The following is a 23,449-nucleotide window of genomic DNA, read 5'->3' on the forward strand; positions in this document are numbered from 1 at the left end:
AAACTGTGTGTGCAGCGCTGTGCAACCCGTATAACCGGTATAAACTGTGTGTACAGCGCTGTGCAACCTGTATAACCGGTATAAACTGTGTGTACAGCGCTGTGCAACCTGTATAACCGGTATAAACTGTGTGTACAGCGCTGTGCAACCCGTATAACCCGTATAAACTGTGTGTACAGCGCTGTGCAACCCGTATAACCCGTATAAACTGTATGTACAGCGCTGTGCAACCCGTATAACTGGTATAAACTGTGTGTACAGCGCTGTGCAACCCGTATAACCCGTATAAACTGTGTGTACAGCGCTGTGCAACCCGTATAACCGGTATAAACTGTGTGTACAGCGCTGTGCAACCCGTATAACTGGTATAAACTGTGTGTACAGCGCTGTGCTGTGCAACCCGTATAACTGGTATAAACTCTGAGTACAGTGCTGTGCAACCCGTATAACCCGTATAAACTGTGTGTACAGCGCTGTGCAACCCGTATAACCGGTATAAACTGTGTGTACAGCGCTGTGCAACCCGTATAACCGGTATAAACTGTGTGTACAGCGCTGTGCAACCCGTATAACCGGTATAAACTGTGTGTACAGTGCTGTCCAACCCGTATAACCGGTATAAACTGTGTGTACAGCGCTGTGCAACCCGTATAACCGGTATAAACTGTGTGTACAGCGCTGTGCAACCCGTATAACCGGTATAAACTGTGTGTTCAGCGCTGTGCAACCCGTATAACCGGTATAAACTGTGTGCACAGCGCTGTGCAACCCGTATAACCGGTATAAACTGTGTGCACAGCGCTGTGCAACCCGTGTAACCAGTATAAACTGTGTGTACGGCGCTGTGCAACCCGTATAACCAGTATAACCTGTGTGTACAGCGCTGTGCAACCTGTATAACCGGTATAAACTGTGTGTACAGCGCTGTGCAACCCGTATAACCCGTATAAACTGTGTGTACAGCGCTGTGCAACCCGTATAACCGGTATAAACTGTGTGTACAGCGGTGTGCAACCCGTATAACCGGTATAAACTGTGTGTACAGCGCTGTGCAACCCGTATAACCCGTATAAACTGTGTGTACAGCGCTGTGCAACCCGTATAACCCGTATAAACTGTGCGTACAGCGCTGTGCAACCCGTATAACCCGTATAAACTGTGTGTACAGCGCTGTGCAACCCGTATAACCCGTATAAACTGTGTGTACAGTGCTGTGCAACCCGTATAACCGGTATAAACTGTGTGTACAGCGCTGTGCAACCCGTATAACCGGTATAAACTGTGTGTACAGCGCTGTGCAACCCGTATAACCAGTATAAACTGTGTGTACAGCGCTGTGCAACCCGTATAACCAGTATAAACTGTGTGTACAGCGCTGTGCAACCCGTATAACCCGTATAAACTGTGTGTACAGCGCTGTGCAACCTGTATAACCGGTATAAACTGTGTGTACAGCGCTGTGCAACCCGTATAACCGGTATAAACTGTGTGTACAGCGCTGTGCAACCCGTATAACTGGTATAAACTGTGTGTACAGCGTTGTGCAACCAGTATAAACTGTGTGTACAGCGCTGTGCAACCCGTATAACCCGTATAAACTGTGTGTACAGCGCTGTGCAACCCGTATAACCGGTATAAACTGTGTGTACAGCGCTGTGCAACCCGTATAACCCGTATAAACTGTGTGTACAGCGCTGTGCAACCCGTATAACTGGTATAAACTGTGTGTACAGCGCTGTGCAACCCGTATAAACTGTGTGTACAGCGCTGTGCAACCCGTATAACCAGTATAAACTGTGTGTACAGCGCTGTGCAACCCGTACAACCAGTATAAACTGTGTGTACAGCGCTGTGCAACCCGTATAACCCGTATAAACTGTGTGTACAGCGCTGTGCAACCCGTATAACCGGTATAAACTGTGTGTACAGCGCTGTGCAACCCGTATAACCCGTATAAACTGTGTGTACAGCGCTGTGCAACCCGTATAACCCGTATAAACTGTGTGTACAGCGCAGTGCAACCCGTATAAACTGTGTGTACAGCGCTGTGCAACCCGTATAACCCGTATAAACTGTGTGTACAGCGCTGTGCAACCCGTATAACCGGTATAAACTGTGTGTACAGCGCTGTGCAACCCGTATAACCGGTATAAACTGTGTGTACAGCGCTGTGCAACCCGTATAACCGGTATAAACTGTGTGTACAGCGCTGTGCAACCCGTATAACCGGTATAAACTGTGTGTACAGCGCTGTGCAACCCGTATAAACTGTGTGTACAGCGCTGTGCAACCCGTATAACCGGTATAAACTGTGTGTACAGCGCTGTGCAACCTGTATAACCGGTATAAACTGTGTGTACAGCGCTGTGCAACCCGTATAAACTGTGTGTACAGCGCTGTGCAACCCGTATAACCAGTATAAACTGTGTGTACAGCGCTGTGCAACCCGTATAACCAGTATAAACTGTGTGTACAGCGCTGTGCAACCCGTATAACCGGTATAAACTGTGTGTACAGCGCTGTGCAACCCGTATAACCGGTATAAACTGTGTGTACAGCGCTGTGCAACCCGTATAACTGGTATAAACTGTGTGTACAGCGCTGTGCAACCCGTATAACCGGTATAAACTGTGTGTACAGCGCTGTGCAACCCGTATAACTGGTATAAACTGTGTGTACAGCGCTGTGCAACCCGTATAACCGGTATAAACTGTGAGTACAGCGCTGTGCAACCCGTATAACTGGTATAAACTGTGTGTACAGCGCTGTGCAACCCGTATAACCGGTATAAACTGTGTGTACAGCGCTGTGCAACCCGTATAACCGGTATAAACTGTGTGTACAGCGCTGTGCAACCCGTATAACCAGTATAAACTGTGTGTACAGCGCTGTGCAACCCGTATAACCGGTATAAACTGTGTGTACAGCGCTGTGCAACCCGTATAACCGGTATAAACTGTGTGTACAGCGCTGTGCAACCAGTATAACCGGTATAAACTGTGTGTACAGCGCTGTGCAACCCGTATAACCGGTATAAACTGTGTGTACAGCGCTGTGCAACCCGTATAACCGGTATAAACTGTGTGTACAGCGCTGTGCAACCCGTATAACCGGTATAAACTGTGTGTACAGCGCTGTGCAACCCGTATAACCGGTATAAACTGTGTGTACAGCGCTGTGCAACCCGTATAACCGGTATAAACTGTGTGTACAGCGCTGTGCAACCCGTATAACCGGTATAAACTGTGTGTACAGCGCTGTGCAACCCGTATAACCGGTATAAACTGTGTGTACAGCGCTGTGCAACCCGTATAACCGGTATAAACTGTGTGTACAGCGCTGTGCAACCCGTATAACCGGTATAAACTGTGTGTACAGCGCTGTGCAACCCGTATAACCCGTATAAACTGTGTGTACAGCGCTGTGCAACCTGCATAACCGGTATAAACTGTGTGCACAGCGCTGTGCAACCCGTATAACCGGTATAAACTGTGTGTACAGCGCTGTGCAACCCGTATAACCGGTATAAACTGTGTGTACAGCGCTGTGCAACCCGTATAACCGGTATAAACTGTGAGTACAGCGCTGTGCAACCCGTATAACCGGTATAAACTGTGTGTACAGCGCTGTGCAACCCGTATAACCGGTATAAACTGTGTGTACAGCGCTGTGCAACCCATATAACCGGTATAAACTGTGTGTACAGCGCTGTGCAACCCGTATAACGGGTATAAACTGTGTGTACAGCGCTGTGCAACCCGTATAACCGGTATAAACTGTGTGTACAGCGCTGTGCAACCCGTATAACCGGTATAAACTGTGTGTACAGCGCTGTGCAACCCGTATAACCGGTATAAACTGTGTGTACAGCGCTGTGCAACCCGTATAACCCGTATAAACTGTGTGTACAGCGCTGTGCAACCCGTATAACCGGTATAAACTGTGTGTACAGCGCTGTGCAACCTGCATAACCGGTATAACCTGTGCGTACAGCGCTGTGCAACCCGTATAACCGGTATAAACTGTGTGTACAGCGCTGTGCAACCCGTATAACCGGTATAAACTGTGTGTACAGCGCTGTGCAACCCGTATAACCGGTATAAACTGTGTGTACAGCGCTGTGCAACCCGTATAACCCGTATAAACTGTGTGTACAGCGCTGTGCAACCCGTATAACTGGTATAAACTGTGTGTACAGCGCTGTGCAACCCGTATAACCGGTATAAACTGTGTGTACAGCGCTGTGCAACCCGTATAAACAGTGTGTACAGCGCTTTGTACTCCGTATGACTGTATATAACACACCGTGTACTCCGTATGACTGTATATAACACACCGTGTACTCCGTATGACTGTATATAACACCGTGTACTCTGTATGACTGTATATAACACACCGTGTACTCTGTATGACTGTATATAACACACTGTGTACTCTGTATGACTGTATATAACACACTGTGTACTCTGTATGACTGTATATAACACACTGTGTACTCTGTATGACTGTATATAACACACTGTGTACTCCGTATGACTGTGTATAATACACTGTGTACTCTGTATGACTGTATATAACACACTGTGTACTCTGTATGACTGTATATAACACACTGTGTACTCCGTATGACTGTGTATAATACACTGTGTACTCTGTATGACTGTATATAACACACCGTGTACTCTGTATGACTGTATATAACACACCGTGTACTCCGTATGACTGTATATAACACCGTGTACTCTGTATGACTGTATATAACACACTGTGTACTCCGTATGACTGTATATAACACCGTGTACTCTGTATGACTGTATATAACACACTGTGTACTCTGTATGACTGTATATAACACACCGTGTACTCTGTATGACTGTATATAACACACCGTGTACTCTGTATGACTGTATATAACACACTGTGTACTCTGTATGACTGTATATAACACACTGTGTACTCTGTATGACTGTATATAACACACTGTGTACTCTGTATGACTGTATATAACACACTGTGTACTCCGTATGACTGTGTATAATACACTGTGTACTCTGTATGACTGTATATAACACACCGTGTACTCTGTATGACTGTATATAACACACCGTGTACTCTGTATGACTGTATATAACACACCGTGTACTCCGTATGACTGTGTATAATACACTGTGTACTCTGTATGACTGTATATAACACACCGTGTACTCCGTATGACTGTATATAACACACCGTGTACTCTGTATGACTGTATATAACACACCGTGTACTCTGTATGACTGTATATAACACACCGTGTACTCCGTATGACTGTATATAACACACTGTGTACTCTGTATGACTGTATATAACACACCGTGTACTCTGTATGACTGTATATAACACACCGTGTACTCTGTATGACTGTATATAACACACCCTGTTCTCCGTATGACTGTATATAACACACAATTCCAATTATTTACGGCACAGACGCGCCCCTCACCTCTCTGCAGTTTTCTTCACCAGTTGCTCTTGGCTCTGACCACTTTGCTGTTGATGCATTTGCTGATAACTGTCCTTCATGTAGGATTCCCAGGAGATCAGTGTTAAATCTTGGTCTTCATCTACCAAACATCCTGCAAAGATTTATGGTTTTCATAGATGCATGCAGTGTGGAAAAGTGATCCTGTGCTCAGTGTAGGCGTCACTCCGGGATACTCTTCTAGAAAACCAGCTAGTATGACATTAATGTATATTACTGATCCTGAGTTACATCCTGTATTATACTCCAGAGCTGCACTCACTATTCTGCTGGTGCAGTCACTGTGTACATACATTACTTATCCTGTACTGATCCTGAGTTACATCCTGTATTATACTCCAGAGCTGCACTCACTATTCTGCTGGTGCAGTCACTGTGTACATACATTACTTATCCTGTACTGATCCTGAGTTACATCCTGTATTATACTCCAGAGCTGCACTCACTATTCTGCTGGTGCAGTCACTGTGTACATACATTACTTATCCTGTACTGATTCAGAGTTACATCCTGTATTATACTCCAGAGCTGCACTCACTATTCTGCTGGTGCAGTCACTGTGTACATACATTACTTATCCTGTACTGATCCTGAGTTACATCCTGTATTATACTCCAGAGCTGCACTCACTATTCTGCTGGTGCAGTCACTGTGTACATACATTACTTATCCTGCACTGATCCTGAGTTACATCCTGTATTATACTCCAGAGCTGCACTCACTATTCTGCTGGTGCAGTCACTGTGTACATACATTACTTATCCTGTACTGATCCTGAGTTACATCCTGTATTATACTCCAGAGCTGCACTCACTATTCTGCTGGTGCAGTCACTGTGTACATACATTACTTATCCTGTACTGATCCTGAGTTACAGCCTGTATTATACTCCAGAGCTGCACTCACTATTCTGCTGGTGCAGTCACTGTGTACATACATTACTTATCCTGTACTGATCCTGAGTTACAGCCTGTATTATACTCCAGAGCTGCACTCACTATTCTGCTGGTGCAGTCACTGTGTACATACATTACTTATCCTGTACTGATCCTGAGTTACATCCTGTATTATACCCCAGAGCTGCACTCACTATTCTGCTGGTGCAGTCACTGTGTACATACATTACTTATCCTGTACTGATCCTGAGTTACATCCTGTATTATACTCCAGAGCTGCACTCACTATTCTGCTGGTGCAGTCACTGTGTACATACATTACTTATCCTGTACTGATCCTGAGTTACATCCTGTATTATACTCCAGAGCTGCACTCACTATTCTGCTGGTGCAGTCACTGTGTACATACATTACTTATCCTGTACTGATCCTGAGTTACCTCCTGTATTATACTCCAGAGCTGCACTCACTATTCTGCTGGTGCAGTCACTGTGTACATACATTACTTATCCTGTACTGATCCTGAGTTACATCCTGTATTATACTCCAGAGCTGCACTCACTATTCTGCTGGTGCAGTCACTGTGTACATACATTACTTATCCTGTACAGATCCTGAGTTACATCCTGTATTACACTCCAGAGCTGCACTCACTATTCTGCTGGTGCAGTCACTGTGTACATACATTACTTATCCTGTACAGATCCTGAGTTACATCCTGTATTACACTCCAGAGCTGCACTCACTATTCTGCTGGTGCAGTCACTGTGTACATACATTACTTATCCTGTACAGATCCTGAGTTACATCCTGTATTACACTCCAGAGCTGCACTCACTATTCTGCTGGTGCAGTCACTGTGTACATACATTACTTATCCTGCACTGATCCTGAGTTACATCCTGTATTACACTCCAGAGCTGCACTCACTATTCTGCTGGTGCAGTCACTGTGTACATACATTACTTATCCTGTACAGATCCTGAGTTACATCCTGTATTACACTCCAGAGCTGCACTCACTATTCTGCTGGTGCAGTCACTGTGTACATACATTACTTATCCTGTACAGATCCTGAGTTACATCCTGTATTACACTCCAGAGCTGCACTCACTATTCTGCTGGTGCAGTCACTGTGTACATACATTACTTATCCTGTACTGATTCTGAGTTACATCCTGTATTATACTCCAGAGCTGCACTCACTATTCTGCTGGTGCAGTCACTGTGTACATACATTACTTATCCTGTACTGATCCTGAGTTACATCCTGTATTATACTCCAGAGCTGCACTCACTATTCTGCTGGTGCAGTCACTGTGTACATACATTACTTATCCTGTACTGATCCTCAGTTACCTCCTGTATTATACTCCAGAGCTGCACTCACTATTCTGCTGGTGCAGTCACTGTGTACATACATTACTTATCCTGTACTGATCCTGAGTTACATCCTGTATTATACTCCAGAGCTGCACTCACTATTCTGCTGGTGCAGTCACTGTGTACATACATTACTTATCCTGTACAGATCCTGAGTTACATCCTGTATTACACTCCAGAGCTGCACTCACTATTCTGCTGGTGCAGTCACTGTGTACATACATTACTTATCCTGTACAGATCCTGAGTTACATCCTGTATTACACTCCAGAGCTGCACTCACTATTCTGCTGGTGCAGTCACTGTGTACATACATTACTTATCCTGTACAGATCCTGAGTTACATCCTGTATTACACTCCAGAGCTGCACTCACTATTCTGCTGGTGCAGTCACTGTGTACATACATTACTTATCCTGCACTGATCCTGAGTTACATCCTGTATTACACTCCAGAGCTGCACTCACTATTCTGCTGGTGCAGTCACTGTGTACATACATTACTTATCCTGTACAGATCCTGAGTTACATCCTGTATTACACTCCAGAGCTGCACTCACTATTCTGCTGGTGCAGTCACTGTGTACATACATTACTTATCCTGTACAGATCCTGAGTTACATCCTGTATTACACTCCAGAGCTGCACTCACTATTCTGCTGGTGCAGTCACTGTGTACATACATTACTTATCCTGTACTGATTCCTGAGTTACATCCTGTATTATACTCCAGAGCTGCACTCACTATTCTGCTGGTGCAGTCACTGTGTACATACATTACTTATCCTGTACTGATCCTGAGTTACATCCTGTATTATACTCCAGAGCTGCACTCACTATTCTGCTGGTGCAGTCACTGTGTACATACATTACTTATCCTGTACTGATCCTCGAGTTACATCCTGTATTATACTCCAGAGCTGCACTCACTATTCTGCTGGTGCAGTCACTGTGTACATACATTACTTATCCTGTACTGATCCTGAGTTACATCCTGCATTATACTCCAGAGCTGCACTCACTATTCTGCTGGTGCAGTCACTGTGTACATACATTACTTATCCTGTACTGATCCTGAGTTACATCCTGTATTATACTCCAGAGCTGCACTCACTATTCTGCTGGTGCAGTCACTGTGTACATACATTACTTATCCTGTACTGATCCTGAGTTACATCCTGTATTATACTCCAGAGCTGCACTCACTATTCTGCTGGTACAGTCACTGTGTATATACATTACTTATCCTGTACTGATCCTGATTTACATCCTGTATTATACTGCAGAGCTGCACTCACTATTCTGCTGGTACAGTCACTGTGTACATACATTACTTATCCTGTACTGATCCTAAGTTACATGCTGTATTATACCCCAGAGCTGCACTCACTATTCTGCTGGTGCAGTCACTGTGTACATACATTACTTATCCTGTACTGACCCTGAGTTACATCCTGCATTATACTCCAGAGCTGCACTCACTATTCTGCTGGTACAGTCACTGTGTACATACATTACTTATCCTGTACTGATCCTGAGTTACATCCTGTATTATACTCCAGAGCTGCACTCACTATTCTGCTGGTGCAGTCACTGTGTACACTACATTACTTATCCTGTACTGATCCTGAGTTACATCCTGTATTATACTCCAGAGCTGCACTCACTATTCTGCTGGTGCAGTCACTGTGTACATACATTACTTATCCTGTACTGATCCTGAGTTACATCCTGTATTATACTCCAGAGCTGCACTCACTATTCTGCTGGTGCAGTCACTGTGTACATACATTACTTATCCTGTACTGATCCTGAGTTACATCCTGTATTATACTCCAGAGCTGCACTCACTATTCTGCTGGTGCAGTCACTGTGTACATACATTACTTATCCTGTACTGATCCTGAGTTACATCCTGTATTATACTCCAGAGCTGCACTCACTATTCTGCTGGTGCAGTCACTGTGTACATACATTACTTATCCTGTACTGATCCTGAGTTACATCCTGTATTATACTCCAGAGCTGCACTCACTATTCTGCTGGTGCAGTCACTGTGTACATACATTACTTATCCTGTACTGATCCTGAGTTACATCCTGTATTATACTCCAGAGCTGCACTCACTATTCTGCTGGTGCAGTCACTGTGTACATACATTACTTATCCTGTACTGATCCTGAGTTACATCCTGTATTATACTCCAGAGCTGCACTCACTATTCTGCTGGTGCAGTCACTGTGTACATACATTACTTATCCTGTACTGATCCTGAGTTACATCCTGTATTATACTCCAGAGCTGCACTCACTATTCTGCTGGTGGAGTCACTGTGTACATACATTACTTATCCTGTACTGATCCTGAGTTACATCCTGTATTATACTCCAGAGCTGCACTCACTATTCTGCTGGTGCAGTCACTGTGTACATACATTACTTATCCTGTACTGATCCTGATTTACATCCTGTATTATACTCCAGAGCTGCACTCACTATTCTGCTGGTGCAGTCACTGTGTACATACATTACTTATCCTGTACTGATCCTCAGTTACATCCTGTATTATACTCCAGAGCTGCACTCACTATTCTGCTGGTACAGTCACTGTGTACATACATTACTTATCCTGTACTGATCCTGAGTTACATCCTGTATTATACTCCAGAGCTGCACTCACTATTCTGCTGGTGCAGTCACTGTGTACATACATTACTTATCCTGTACTGATCCTGAGTTACATCCTGTATTATACTCCAGAGCTGCACTCACTATTCTGCTGGTGCAGTCACTGTGTACATACATTACTTATCCTGTACTGATCCTGAGTTACATCCTGTATTATACTCCAGAGCTGCACTCACTATTCTGCTGGTGCAGTCACTGTGTACATACATTACTTATCCTGTACTGATCCTGAGTTACATCCTGTATTATACTCCAGAGCTGCACTCACTATTCTGCTGGTGCAGTCACTGTGTACATACATTACTTATCCTGTACTGATCCTGAGTTACATCCTGTATTATACTCCAGAGCTGCACTCACTATTCTGCTGGTGCAGTCACTGTGTACATACATTACTTATCCTGTACTGATCCTCAGTTACATCCTGTATTATACTCCAGAGCTGCACTCACTATTCTGCTGGTACAGTCACTGTGTACATACATTACTTATCCTGTACTGATCATGAGTTACATCCTGTATTATACTCCAGAGCTGCACTCACTATTCTGCTGGTGCAGTCACTGTGTACATACATTACTTATCCTGTACTGATCCTGAGTTACATGCTGTATTATACTCCAGAGCTGCACTCACTATTCTGCTGGTGCAGTCACTGTGTACATACATTACTTATCCTGTACTGATCCTGAGTTACATCCTGTATTATACTCCAGAAGCTGCACTCACTATTCTGCTGGTGCAGTCACTGTGTACATACATTACTTATCCTGTACTGATCCTGAGTTACATCCTGTATTATACTCCAGAGCTGCACTCACTATTCTGCTGGTGCAGGCACTGTCTACATACATTACTTATCCTGTACTGATCCTCAGTTACATCCTGTATTATACTCCAGAGCTGCACTCACTATTCTGCTGGTGCAGTCACTGTGTACATACATTACTTATCCTGTACTGATCCTGAGTTACATCCTGTATTATACTCCAGAGCTGCACTCACTATTCTGCTGGTGCAGGCACTGTGCTACATACATTACTTATCCTGTACTGATCCTCAGTTACATCCTGTATTATACTCCAGAGCTGCACTCACTATTCTGCTGGTGCAGTCACTGTGTACATACATTACTTATCCTGTACTGATCCTGAGTTACATCCTGTATTATACTCCAGAGCTGCACTCACTATTCTGCTGGTGCAGTCACTGTGTACATACATTACTTATCCTGTACTGATCCTGAGTTACATCCTGTATTATACTCCAGAGCTGCACTCACTATTCTGCTGGTGCAGTCACTGTGTACATACATTACTTATCCTGTACTGATCCTGAGTTACATCCTGTATTATACCCCAGAGCTGTACTCACTATTCTGCTGGTGCAGTCCCTGTGTACATACATTACTTATCCTGTACTGATCCTGAGTTACATCCTGTATTATACCCCAGAGCTGCACTCACTATTCTGCTGGTGCAGTCCCTGTGTACATACATTACTTATCCTGTATTATACTCCAGAGCTGCACTCACTATTCTGCTGGTGCAGTCACTGTGTACATACATTACTTATCCTGTACTGTTCCTGAGTTACATCCTGTATTATACTCCAGAGCTGCACTCACTATTCTGCTGGTGCAGTCACTGTGTACATACATTACTTATCCTGTACTGATCCTGAGTTACATCCTGTATTATACCCCAGAGCTGTACTCACTATTCTGCTGGTGCAGTCCCTGTGTACATACATTACTTATCCTGTACTGATCCTGAGTTACATCCTGTATTATACTCCAGAGCTGCACTCACTATTCTGCTGGTGCAGTCCCTGTGTACATACATTACTTATCCTGTATTATACTCCAGAGCTGCACTCACTATTCTGCTGGTGCAGTCCCTGTGTACATACATTACTTATCCTGTATTATACTCCAGAGCTGCACTCACTATTCTGCTGGTGCAGCCATGGTGACTATCACTTACTCAGCACCTTGTGGCTCCGCGCTGGACGTCTGCAGATGAGATACTTGATGAGCATGTAGATGTGGGAGAAGATGATGAGCGGGGGAGGAGCTGCTGGTCGTTCATTATATTCTTTTATCAGACCGAAGCGCTGGAACCTCCAGACCTGATCCGCATGACTTTCAATCTCTGCGAAGGTGAAGCTGTGGGAGAAAAGTCAATCAGAAGGATGAGCTCCTGAAGATGGCAGGCCACCAAGTGGAGAGGGACGAGGAGGACTACATCCATGATGTCCCCACCACTGCAGCCAGCAGCACCCACTACAGGACTGCCAGCTACTGCTCCCTGTTATCAGCCACATCAGGCTAGATAAGGGCTGATGCAGCTAGCCTGTGAGGAGTCGGTGTAGAAGATGGGAGTGGTAGTGGCCCTGATAAAGTGTTATGTCACAGGCAGGCTCGGACTGGTACACAGGGGTACAGGGGAATACCCCGGTGGGCCCCTGAGCAAGGTGGGCCCCTAGTCTCCCACCCCCTGCACAAGTGGCACATAACACATTAGACTTACTGCACTACATACATATATTCAATGTACAGCACCTCAACCAGCCGGTGTTCATATAGAAAAACTTGTTTGAGTATTTATTGTATTTGAATGTATCCGTTCAGTGGGACCCCAAAATAAATTTTACTGGTGGACCCTAGGTACCCCAGTCCGACATTGGTCACAGGCCATTGCTCCCTGGCGATTAGTGCAGTGGAAATGCAATATTGGAGAAGGAAGCCAGAAATAAATACACTCAGGAGCAGCTGATTTTAAGTGCAATCTTCCCTGGCACCAGGATATGGAGGATGGCCAAACAGTAGTCTGGTGATGGGTGTCTTGGCTGTGATCCCTCACCTTACATCAGTGTCTTCAATGCTGGTGGTAGCAGTTCACTGTGCTGTTTGGAGTCTCCTAACTTTACTTGAGGCAAATTTGAATACTTCTGGAATACTTATCGCTGAGATGAAGGTTATGTTTCCTGTCTTTTCTCTGAGGTGAGGGTTATGTCTCCCGTCTTATCTCTGAGCTGAGGATTATGTCTCCCATCTTATCTCTGAGGTGAGGGTTATGTCTCCCGTCTTATCTCTGAGGTGAGGATTAAGTCTCCCGTCTTATCTCTGAGGTGAAGGTTATGTTTCCTGTCTTTTCTCTGAGGTGAGGGTTATATCTCTATTTTATCGCTGAGGTGAGGGTTGTTTCTCCCGTCTTATCTCTGAGGTGAGGGTTATGTCTCCCGTTTTATCTCTGAGGTGAGGGTTGTTTCTCCCGTCTTATCTCTGAGGTGAGGGTTGTTTCTCCCGTCTTATCTCTGAGGTGAGGGTTATGTCTCCCGTCTTATCTCTGAGGTGAGGGTTATGTCTCCCGTCTTATCTCTGAGCTGAGGATTATGTCTCCCATCTTATCTCTGAGGTGAGGGTTATGTCTCCCATCTTATCTCTGAGGTGAGGGTTATGTCTCCCGTCTTATCTCTGAGGTGAGGATTATGTCTCCCGTCTTATCTCTGAGGTGAAGGTTATGTTTCCTGTCTTTTCTCTGAGGTGAAGGTTATGTCTCCCATCTTATCTCTGAGGTGAGGGTTATGTCTCCCGTCTTATCTCTGAGGTGAGGGTTATGTCTCCCGTCTTATCTCTGAGGTGAGGGTTATATCTCCGTTTTATCTCTGAGGTGAGGGTTATGTCTCCCGTCTTATCTCTGAGGTGAGGGTTATGTCTCCCGTCTTATCTCTGAGGTGAGGATTATGTCTCCCGTCTTATCTCTGAGGTGAGGGTTATGTCTCCCGTCTTATCTCTGAGGTGAGGGTTATGTCTCCCGTCTTATCTCTGAGGTGAGGGTTATGTCTCCCGTCTTATCTCTGAGGTGAGGGTTGTTTCTCCCGTCTTATCTCTGAGGTGAGGGTTATATCTCCCGTCTTATCTCTCAGGTGAGGGTTATATCTCCGTTTTATCTCTGAGGTGAGGGTTATGTCTCCCGTCTTATCTCTGAGGTGAGGGTTGTTTCTCCCGTCTTATCTCTGAGGTGAGGGTTATATCTCCCGTCTTATCTCTGAGGTGAGGGTTATGTCTCCCGTCTTATCTCTGAGGTGAGGGTTATATCTCCGTTTTATCTCTGAGGTGAGGGTTATGTCTCCCGTCTTATCTCTGAGGTGAGGGTTATGTCTCCCGTCTTATCTCTGAGGTGAGGGTTATGTCTCCCGTCTTATCTCTGAGGTGAGGGTTATGTCTCCCGTCTTATCTCTGAGGTGAAGGTCATGTCTCCCGTCTTTTCTCTGAGGTGAAGGTCATGTCTCCCGTCTTATCTCTGAGGTGAAGGTCATGTCTCCCGTCTTTTCTCTGAGGTGAGGGTTACGTGGCGAAACCAACCTCGCCACTGGGTTTTGGAGGGGGCTGGTTGCTAGCCTCTTGCCTCAGGATTATGGCCCATAGTAACTTTTGAACCCCTGAACCTATTCCAGGGAATTTTGGATAGGTTTGTCCCCCAAGTTACACTGTTTAAGTTGATGTAAGTTATATGTATGGACAATGTAACCTCACAAAGTTATAACAACTTATAATAAGTGTAACTTGTCAGCTTGGGAGGAATATGCTGGGTGTGGTTCTATTGTCCCATTGTCCCATTGTGTGTTTAAATGGTGATGTCTGTCCTGTTGTCCCCACATGTGTATTGGTGATCTCCCCTTTGTCCTGAGAGATAATTGGATTGTCTTCGGTCGTCTCCCAGGCAGAGAGGAGGAAACCATGATGCATTGTGGGGATATGTTGTATCTGTTCTGTGTCGCAGTCTCCCTTCTGGTCCTCTAGGGGGCGGGAACGATTGGTTGCTGTATTTACATTGTGTGTGTTGTGAGTTACTGATTGGTTGGATTTCAAAACCCTGTGGGCAGTACTATGTTTGGTTTTTATCAATAAAAGAGGCTGTACTTGAAGTACAGTCAGACCACTGCTTGACCCTCAACACGGAGCCTTGTCTCATTATTGGGGGGATTCCATGTATGCTGTTAGAGACTGATTGCCAGGAGTGTAAGCTGACTGTACGCTTTTCCTGTTCGTCTGCCGGCAGTTATTTGCGAGGTTCCAGTTTGGAGTGCTATTTTGTATCCAGTTCGGGAGGTTGGTGTTCTGCAGTAGCTGTGCCTGTGTCTCGGAAAGAGGCTTATCGCCTAAACGGATCTTAACCCCTTGTCTGCTGAAACGGTCCGTTACAGGTTATATCTCCGTTTTATCTCTGAGGTGAGGGTTATGTCTCCCGTCTTATCTCTGAGGTGAGGATTATGTCTCCCGTCTTATCTCTGAGGTGAGGATTATGTCTCCCGTCTTATCTCTGAGGTGAGGGTTATGTCTCCCGTCTTATCTCTGAGGTGAGGGTTATGTCTCCCGTCTTATCTCTGAGGTGAGGATTATGTCTCCCGTCTTATCTCTGAGGTGAGGATTATGTCTCCCGTCTTATCTCTCAGGTGAGGGTTATGTCTCCCGTCTTATCTCTGAAGTGAGGGTTGTTTCTCCGTTTTATCTCTGAGGTGAGGGTTATGTCTCACGTCTTATCTCTGAGGTGAGGGTTATGTCTCCCGTCTTATCTCTGAGGTGAGGGTTATGTCTCCCGTCTTATCTCTGAGGTGAGGATTATGTCTCCCGTCTTATCTCTCATGTGAGGGTTATGTCTCCCGTCTTATCTCTGAAGTGAGGGTTGTTTCTCCGTTTTATCTCTGAGGTGAGGGTTATGTCTCACGTCTTATCTCTGAGGTGAGGGTTATGTCTCCCGTCTTATCTCTGAGGTGAGGGTTATGTCTCCCGTCTTATCTCTCAGGTGAGGGTTATGTCTCCCGTCTTATCTCTCAGGTGAGGGTTATTTCTCCCGTCTTATCTCTCAGGTGAAGGTTATGTCTCCCGTCTTATCTCTCAGGTGAGGGTTATTTCTCCCGTCTTATCTCTCAGGTGAAGGTTATGTCTCCCGTCTTATCTCTCAGGTGAGGGTTATTTCTCCCGTCTTATCTCTCAGGTGAAGGTTATGTCTGCCGTCTTATCTCTCAGGTGAGGGTTATTTCTCCCGTCTTATCTCTCAGGTGAAGGTTATGTCTGCCGTCTTATCTCTCAGGTGAAGGTTATGTCTGCCGTCTTTCCGCTGAGGTGAGGGTTATGTCTCCCGTCTTATCTCTGAGCTGAGGGTTATGTCTCCCGTCTTATCTCTGAGCTGAGGGTTATGTCTCCCGTCTTATCTCTCAGGTGAGGGTCATTTCTCCCGTCTCACCGCTGAGGTGAGGGTTATGTCTCCTGTCTTATCTCTCAGGTGAGGGTCATGTCTCCTGTATTTTCTCTGAGGTGAGGGTTATGTCTCCTGTCTTATCTCTGAGGTGAGGGTTATGTCTCCTGTCTTATCTCTGAGGTGAGGATTATGTCTCCCGTCTTATCTCTCATGTGAGGGTTATGTCTCCCGTCTTATCTCTGAAGTGAGGGTTGTTTCTCCGTTTTATCTCTGAGGTGAGGGTTATGTCTCACGTCTTATCTCTGAGGTGAGGGTTATGTCTCCCGTCTTATCTCTGAGGTGAGGGTTATGTCTCCCGTCTTATCTCTCAGGTGAGGGTTATGTCTCCCGTCTTATCTCTCAGGTGAGGGTTATTTCTCCCGTCTTATCTCTCAGGTGAAGGTTATGTCTCCCGTCTTATCTCTGAGGTGAGGGTTGTTTCTCCCGTCTTATCTCTGAGGTGAGGGTTATATCTCCCGTCTTATCTCTGAGGTGAGGGTTATGTCTCCCGTCTTATCTCTGAGGTGAGGGTTATATCTCTGTTTTATCTCTGAGGTGAGGGTTATGTCTCCCGTCTTATCTCTGAGGTGAGGGTTATGTCTCCCGTCTTATCTCTGAGGTGAGGGTTATGTCTCCCGTCTTATCTCTGAGGTGAGGGTTATGTCTCCCGTCTTATCTCTGAGGTGAAGGTCATGTCTCCCGTCTTTTCTCTGAGGTGAAGGTCATGTCTCCCGTCTTATCTCTGAGGTGAAGGTCATGTCTCCCGTCTTTTCTCTGAGGTGAGGGTTACGTGGCGAAACCAACCTCGCCACTGGGTTTTGGAGGGGGCTGGTTGCTAGCCTCTTGCCTCAGGATTATGGCCCATAGTAACTTTTGAACCCCTGAACCTATTCCAGGGAATTTTGGATAGGTTTGTCCCCCAAGTTACACTGTTTAAGTTGATGTAAGTTATATGTATGGACAATGTAACCTCACAAAGTTATAACAACTTATAATAAGTGTAACTTGTCAGCTTGGGAGGAATATGCTGGGTGTGGTTCTATTGTCCCATTGTCCCATTGTGTGTTTAAATGGTGATGTCTGTCCTGTTGTCCCCACATGTGTATTGGCGATCTCCCCTTTGTCCTGAGAGATAATTGGATTGTCTTCGGTCGTCTCCCAGGCAGAGAGGAGGAAACCATGATGCATTGTGGGGATATGTTGTATCTGTTCTGTGTCGCAGTCTCCCTTCTGGTCCTCTAGGGGGCGGGAACGATTGGTTGCTGTATTTACATTGTGTGTGTTGTGAGTTACTGATTGGTTGGATTTCAAAACCCTGTGGGCAGTACTATGTTTGGTTTTTATCAATAAAAGAGGCTGTACTTGAAGTACAGTCAGACCACTGCTGACCCTCAACACGGAGCCTTGTCTCATTATTGGGGGGATTCCATGTATGCTGTTAGAGACTGATTGCCAGGAGTGTAAGCTGACTGTACGCTTTTCCTGTTCGTCTGCCGGCAGTTATTTGCGAGGTTCCAGTTTGGAGTGCTATTTTGTATCCAGTTCGGGAGGTTGGTGTTCTGCAGTAGCTGTGCCTGTGTCTCGGAAAGAGGCTTATCGCCTAAACGGATCTTAACCCCTTGTCTGCTGAAACGGTCCGTTACAGGTTATATCTCCGTTTTATCTCTGAGGTGAGGGTTATGTCTCCCGTCTTATCTCTGAGGTGAGGGTTATGTCTCCCGTCTTATCTCTGAGGTGAGGGTTATGTCTCCCGTCTTATCTCTGAGGTGAGGATTATGTCTCCCGTCTTATCTCTGAGGTGAGGGTCATGTCTCCTGTATTTTCTCTGAGGTGAGGGTTATGTCTCCCGTCTTATCTCTGAGGTGAGGATTATGTCTCCCGTCTTATCTCTGAGGTGAGGATTATGTCTCCCGTCTTATCTCTGAGGTGAGGGTTATGTCTCCCGTCTTATCTCTGAGGTGAGGGTTATGTCTCCCGTCTTATCTCTGAGGTGAGGATTATGTCTCCCGTCTTATCTCTGAGGTGAGGATTATGTCTCCCGTCTTATCTCTCAGGTGAGGGTTATGTCTCCCGTCTTATCTCTGAAGTGAGGGTTGTTTCTCCGTTTTATCTCTGAGGTGAGGGTTATGTCTCACGTCTTATCTCTGAGGTGAGGGTTATGTCTCCCGTCTTATCTCTGAGGTGAGGGTTATGTCTCCCGTCTTATCTCTGAGGTGAGGATTATGTCTCCCGTATTATCTCTCATGTGAGGGTTATGTCTCCCGTCTTATCTCTGAAGTGAGGGTTGTTTCTCCGTTTTATCTCTGAGGTGAGGGTTATGTCTCACGTCTTATCTCTGAGGTGAGGGTTATGTCTCCCGTCTTATCTCTGAGGTGAGGGTTATGTCTCCCGTCTTATCTCTCAGGTGAGGGTTATGTCTCCCGTCTTATCTCTCAGGTGAGGGTTATTTCTCCCGTCTTATCTCTCAGGTGAAGGTTATGTCTCCCGTCTTATCTCTCAGGTGAGGGTTATTTCTCCCGTCTTATCTCTCAGGTGAAGGTTATGTCTCCCGTCTTATCTCTCAGGTGAGGGTTATTTCTCCCGTCTTATCTCTCAGGTGAAGGTTATGTCTGCCGTCTTATCTCTCAGGTGAGGGTTATTTCTCCCGTCTTATCTCTCAGGTGAAGGTTATGTCTGCCGTCTTATCTCTCAGGTGAAGGTTATGTCTGCCGTCTTTCCGCTGAGGTGAGGGTTATGTCTCCCGTCTTATCTCTGAGCTGAGGGTTATGTCTCCCGTCTTATCTCTGAGCTGAGGGTTATGTCTCCCGTCTTATCTCTCAGGTGAGGGTCATTTCTCCCGTCTCACCGCTGAGGTGAGGGTTATGTCTCCTGTCTTATCTCTCAGGTGAGGGTCATGTCTCCTGTATTTTCTCTGAGGTGAGGGTTATGTCTCCTGTCTTATCTCTGAGGTGAGGGTTATGTCTCCTGTCTTATCTCTGAGGTGAGGATTATGTCTCCCGTCTTATCTCTCATGTGAGGGTTATGTCTCCCGTCTTATCTCTGAAGTGAGGGTTGTTTCTCCGTTTTATCTCTGAGGTGAGGGTTATGTCTCACGTCTTATCTCTGAGGTGAGGGTTATGTCTCCCGTCTTATCTCTGAGGTGAGGGTTATGTCTCCCGTCTTATCTCTCAGGTGAGGGTTATGTCTCCCGTCTTATCTCTCAGGTGAGGGTTATTTCTCCCGTCTTATCTCTCAGGTGAAGGTTATGTCTCCCGTCTTATCTCTCAGGTGAGGGTTATTTCTCCCGTCTTATCTCTCAGGTGAAGGTTATGTCTCCCGTCTTATCTCTCAGGTGAGGGTTATTTCTCCCGTCTTATCTCTCAGGTGAAGGTTATGTCTGCCGTCTTATCTCTCAGGTGAGGGTTATTTCTCCCGTCTTATCTCTCAGGTGAAGGTTATGTCTGCCGTCTTATCTCTCAGGTGAAGGTTATGTCTGCCGTCTTTCCGCTGAGGTGAGGGTTATGTCTCCCGTCTTATCTCTGAGCTGAGGGTTATGTCTCCCGTCTTATCTCTCAGGTGAGGGTCATTTCTCCCGTCTCACCGCTGAGGTGAGGGTTATGTCTCCTGTCTTATCTCTCAGGTGAGGGTCATGTCTCCTGTATTTTCTCTGAGGTGAGGGTTATGTCTCCTGTCTTATCTCTGAGGTGAGGGTTATGTCTCCTGTCTTATCTCTCAGGTGAGGGTTATGTCTCCCGTCTTATCTCTGAGATGAAGGTTATGTCTCCCGTCTTATCTCTGAGGTGAGGGTTGTTTCTCCCGTCTTATCTCTCAGGTGAAGGTTATGTCTCCCGTCTTATCTCTGAGGTGAGGGTTATGTCTCCCGTCTTATCTCTCAGGTGAAGGTTATGTCTCCCGTCTTATCTCTGAGGTGAGGGTTGTTTCTCCCGTCTTATCTCTCAGGTGAAGGTTATGTCTCCCGTCTTATCTCTGAGGTGAGGGTTATGTCTCCCGTCTTATCTCTCAGGTGAAGGTTATGTCTCCTGTCTTATCTCTGAGGTGAGGGTTATGTCTCCCGTCTTATCTCTGAGATGAAGGTTATGTCTCCCGTCTTATCTCTGAGGTGAGGGTTGTTTCTCCCGTCTTATCTCTCAGGTGAAGGTTATGTCTCCCGTCTTATCTCTGAGGTGAGGGTTATGTCTCCCGTCTTATCTCTCAGGTGAAGGTTATGTCTCCCGTCTTATCTCTGAGGTGAGGGTTATGTCTCCCGTCTTATCTCTCAGGTGAAGGTTATGTCTGCCGTCTTATCTCTGAGGTGAGGGTTATGTCTCCCGTCTTATCTCTCAGGTGAAGGTTATGTCTCCCGTCTTATCTCTGAGGTGAGGGTTATGTCTCCCGTCTTATCTCTCAGGTGAAGGTTATGTCTCCCGTCTTATCTCTGAGGTGAGGGTTATGTCTCCCGTCTTATCTCTCAGGTGAAGGTTATGTCTCCCGTCTTATCTCTCAGGTGAAGGTTATGTCTCCCGTCTTATCTCTGAGGTGAGGGTTGTTTCTCCCGTCTTATCTCTCAGGTGAAGGTTATGTCTCCCGTCTTATCTCTGAGGTGAGGGTTATGTCTGCCGTCTTATCTCTCAGGTGAGGGTTATGTCTCCCGTCTTATCTCTCAGGTGAAGGTTATGTCTCCCGTCTTATCTCTGAGGTGAGGGTTGTTTCTCCCGTCTTATCTCTCAGGTGAAGGTTATGTCTCCCGTCTTATCTCTGAGGTGAGGGTTATGTCTCCCGTCTTATCTCTCAGGTGAAGGTTATGTCTCCCGTCTTATCTCTGAGGTGAGGGTTATGTCTCCCGTCTTATCTCTCAGGTGAAGGTTATGTCTGCCGTCTTTCCGCTGAGGTGAGGGTATGTCTCCTGTATTTTCTCCATGTCTCCTGTTATTTATCCCGTCTTATCTCTGAGGTAAGTGTTATGTCTCCCGTCTTATCTCTCAGGTGAGGGTTATTTCTCCCGTCTCACCGCTGAGGTGAGGGTTATGTCTGCCGTCATGGCATGCTATCATGGCATGTGCTCCCAATTACTGGATGCCAACTGGAGTACCAGCATGCTACTTTACTCTGTCCAGGGTATTGAAGCCAGTAGAGCAAACAAATCCTTTGTCCCGGATGAAAGTCCACCCACCTACAGTCCTTCCCTCTCTACCCCCTGTCACACGATACAATGCCCTCTTTAGGCTGTGATGTTCCTACCTGAACATGGCAATGAGAAGATTGAGCAGAAGAACATTTGCCAGCAGCAGATACAAGCACAACAGTATGATGGTCAGCCACTCCGGGAACACAGGATTGCCATTTCCATCATTGTCGACACATTTCGGCAAGGTGTAGTTAGTGCCGTCCTCGGTACATTTACTTGGGTCAAAGTTTAAACCTGAAAGTAAAATTATAGCAGTTACTGTATCCTCTCTGCAGATGGACCTATCTGATCATTTCCCTCAACCAGCTAACTTACTGTCCACATCGGTTGGAATTTGTCCAAACAGGGTGAGGTATGGCTCATAGACAACATTTCGAAAGATCCAGTGCAAGCGTTCTTCATTGTGGATCAGAATTGCCTGTTTAGCAACTCCATAGGATACGATCCAGATAGCCAAAAGAAAGAGGAAGAAGAAGATGTCCATTACCTGTGGAGGACAAACGAGTCAATTCTGGAATATAATTGTGCACAGTGGAAAGCATACTGCCCCGTAGATAACTTACCATTCGACGAAGAATAATGATCTTTGGACCTAGAACTTTGCTGACAATGAATATGTGCATGAATCGAATGCAGAATATCATGAAGTCCAGAGCCAGGAATACACGACCCAAGTAGACGGTGTTTAGGCTAACTAATCTAGAAGAAGGATAGATTTTCCGTTAATCATAGCGTATCTCCATGTGTTCAGCGTTATCATGAGGCCAAAGGGTTCTAGTGTTACATAACCGATGGCATTGCGGTCCCAAAGCCTCCTACCTGCTGATCAGCCCTACGATAAATAACAGCAATGCCACTGTGTCCACCTGGTTCCAAAACTCGGAGATGTACTGGATAGATTTTAACACAAATCCGTGGTGATTTGGATCATAAAGTAACTGCAAAACAGAGAAATCCAAAGAGAGAATGGTAGAAAATGTGGGGAAAGAAACATGGAGGGTGAACAAGCTGTTGGAAGGAGAAGAAACAGACAACCACATGTAGAGTAGGTCTCTACTATGCTGGGGAGGAGAACAGGGTCCATGTATGGACGGATATGGTCTGAGCAAAAACACAGAGTAAATGATCAGCAGGATGGCCAGTATTCACTATGTTCCCATGCTGGTCATCTCTGTGATGTTCTAGGGGTTTTATTTGGTCTTCTCTGGAGCACTAAGGAGGAGGATGACCTGGCTGTGGGTCTCTAGTATTTTGTAACCAGATGCATGCTACACAAGGACCATACCTGCCGCAACTCCTCAGTCAAGATGGTGAAAACCCAGGCATACAATATGTACTCCCTCCAGGATGGTGTGTCCTGGAAATCAATCATCAAGACATAAGCAAAAAGCCAAAGGAAGCCAATGTATGATACCACGTTGTAGTAGAACTTGACTATTGGGGCGTTAAAGAAAGCCATGAATTTCCAGAGACAGCTGTACGGTTTAGGTCTGTAAGGGACAGAAGGAAAAACCCAATAAGAACAATTTCCTTCAATACTTGGACCATGAGCAT

At 45.7% G+C, this 23,449-nt stretch overlaps 1 protein-coding gene across 1 annotated transcript in view; it reads right to left on the reverse strand.

Annotated features, from left to right (window-relative positions):
• Positions 1–23,449, reverse strand: part of LOC122931297 (transient receptor potential cation channel subfamily M member 2-like) — a 136,884-nt gene that overhangs the window by 38,247 nt on the left and 75,188 nt on the right. The window contains exons 17-23 of the mRNA XM_044285362.1: positions 23,181–23,385; positions 22,715–22,833; positions 22,459–22,594; positions 22,211–22,382; positions 21,949–22,129; positions 12,472–12,653; positions 5,483–5,615 (exon numbers count right to left, since the gene is read on the reverse strand). Of these exons, the coding sequence (XP_044141297.1) occupies positions 5,483–5,615; positions 12,472–12,653; positions 21,949–22,129; positions 22,211–22,382; positions 22,459–22,594; positions 22,715–22,833; positions 23,181–23,385 (1,128 nt within the window). The remainder of the gene's footprint in view (positions 1–5,482; positions 5,616–12,471; positions 12,654–21,948; positions 22,130–22,210; positions 22,383–22,458; positions 22,595–22,714; positions 22,834–23,180; positions 23,386–23,449) is intronic.

The sequence above is a fragment of the Bufo gargarizans genome, chromosome 3 (assembly GCF_014858855.1).
Source record: "Bufo gargarizans isolate SCDJY-AF-19 chromosome 3, ASM1485885v1, whole genome shotgun sequence".
Lineage (NCBI taxonomy): Eukaryota > Metazoa > Chordata > Amphibia > Anura > Bufonidae > Bufo > Bufo gargarizans.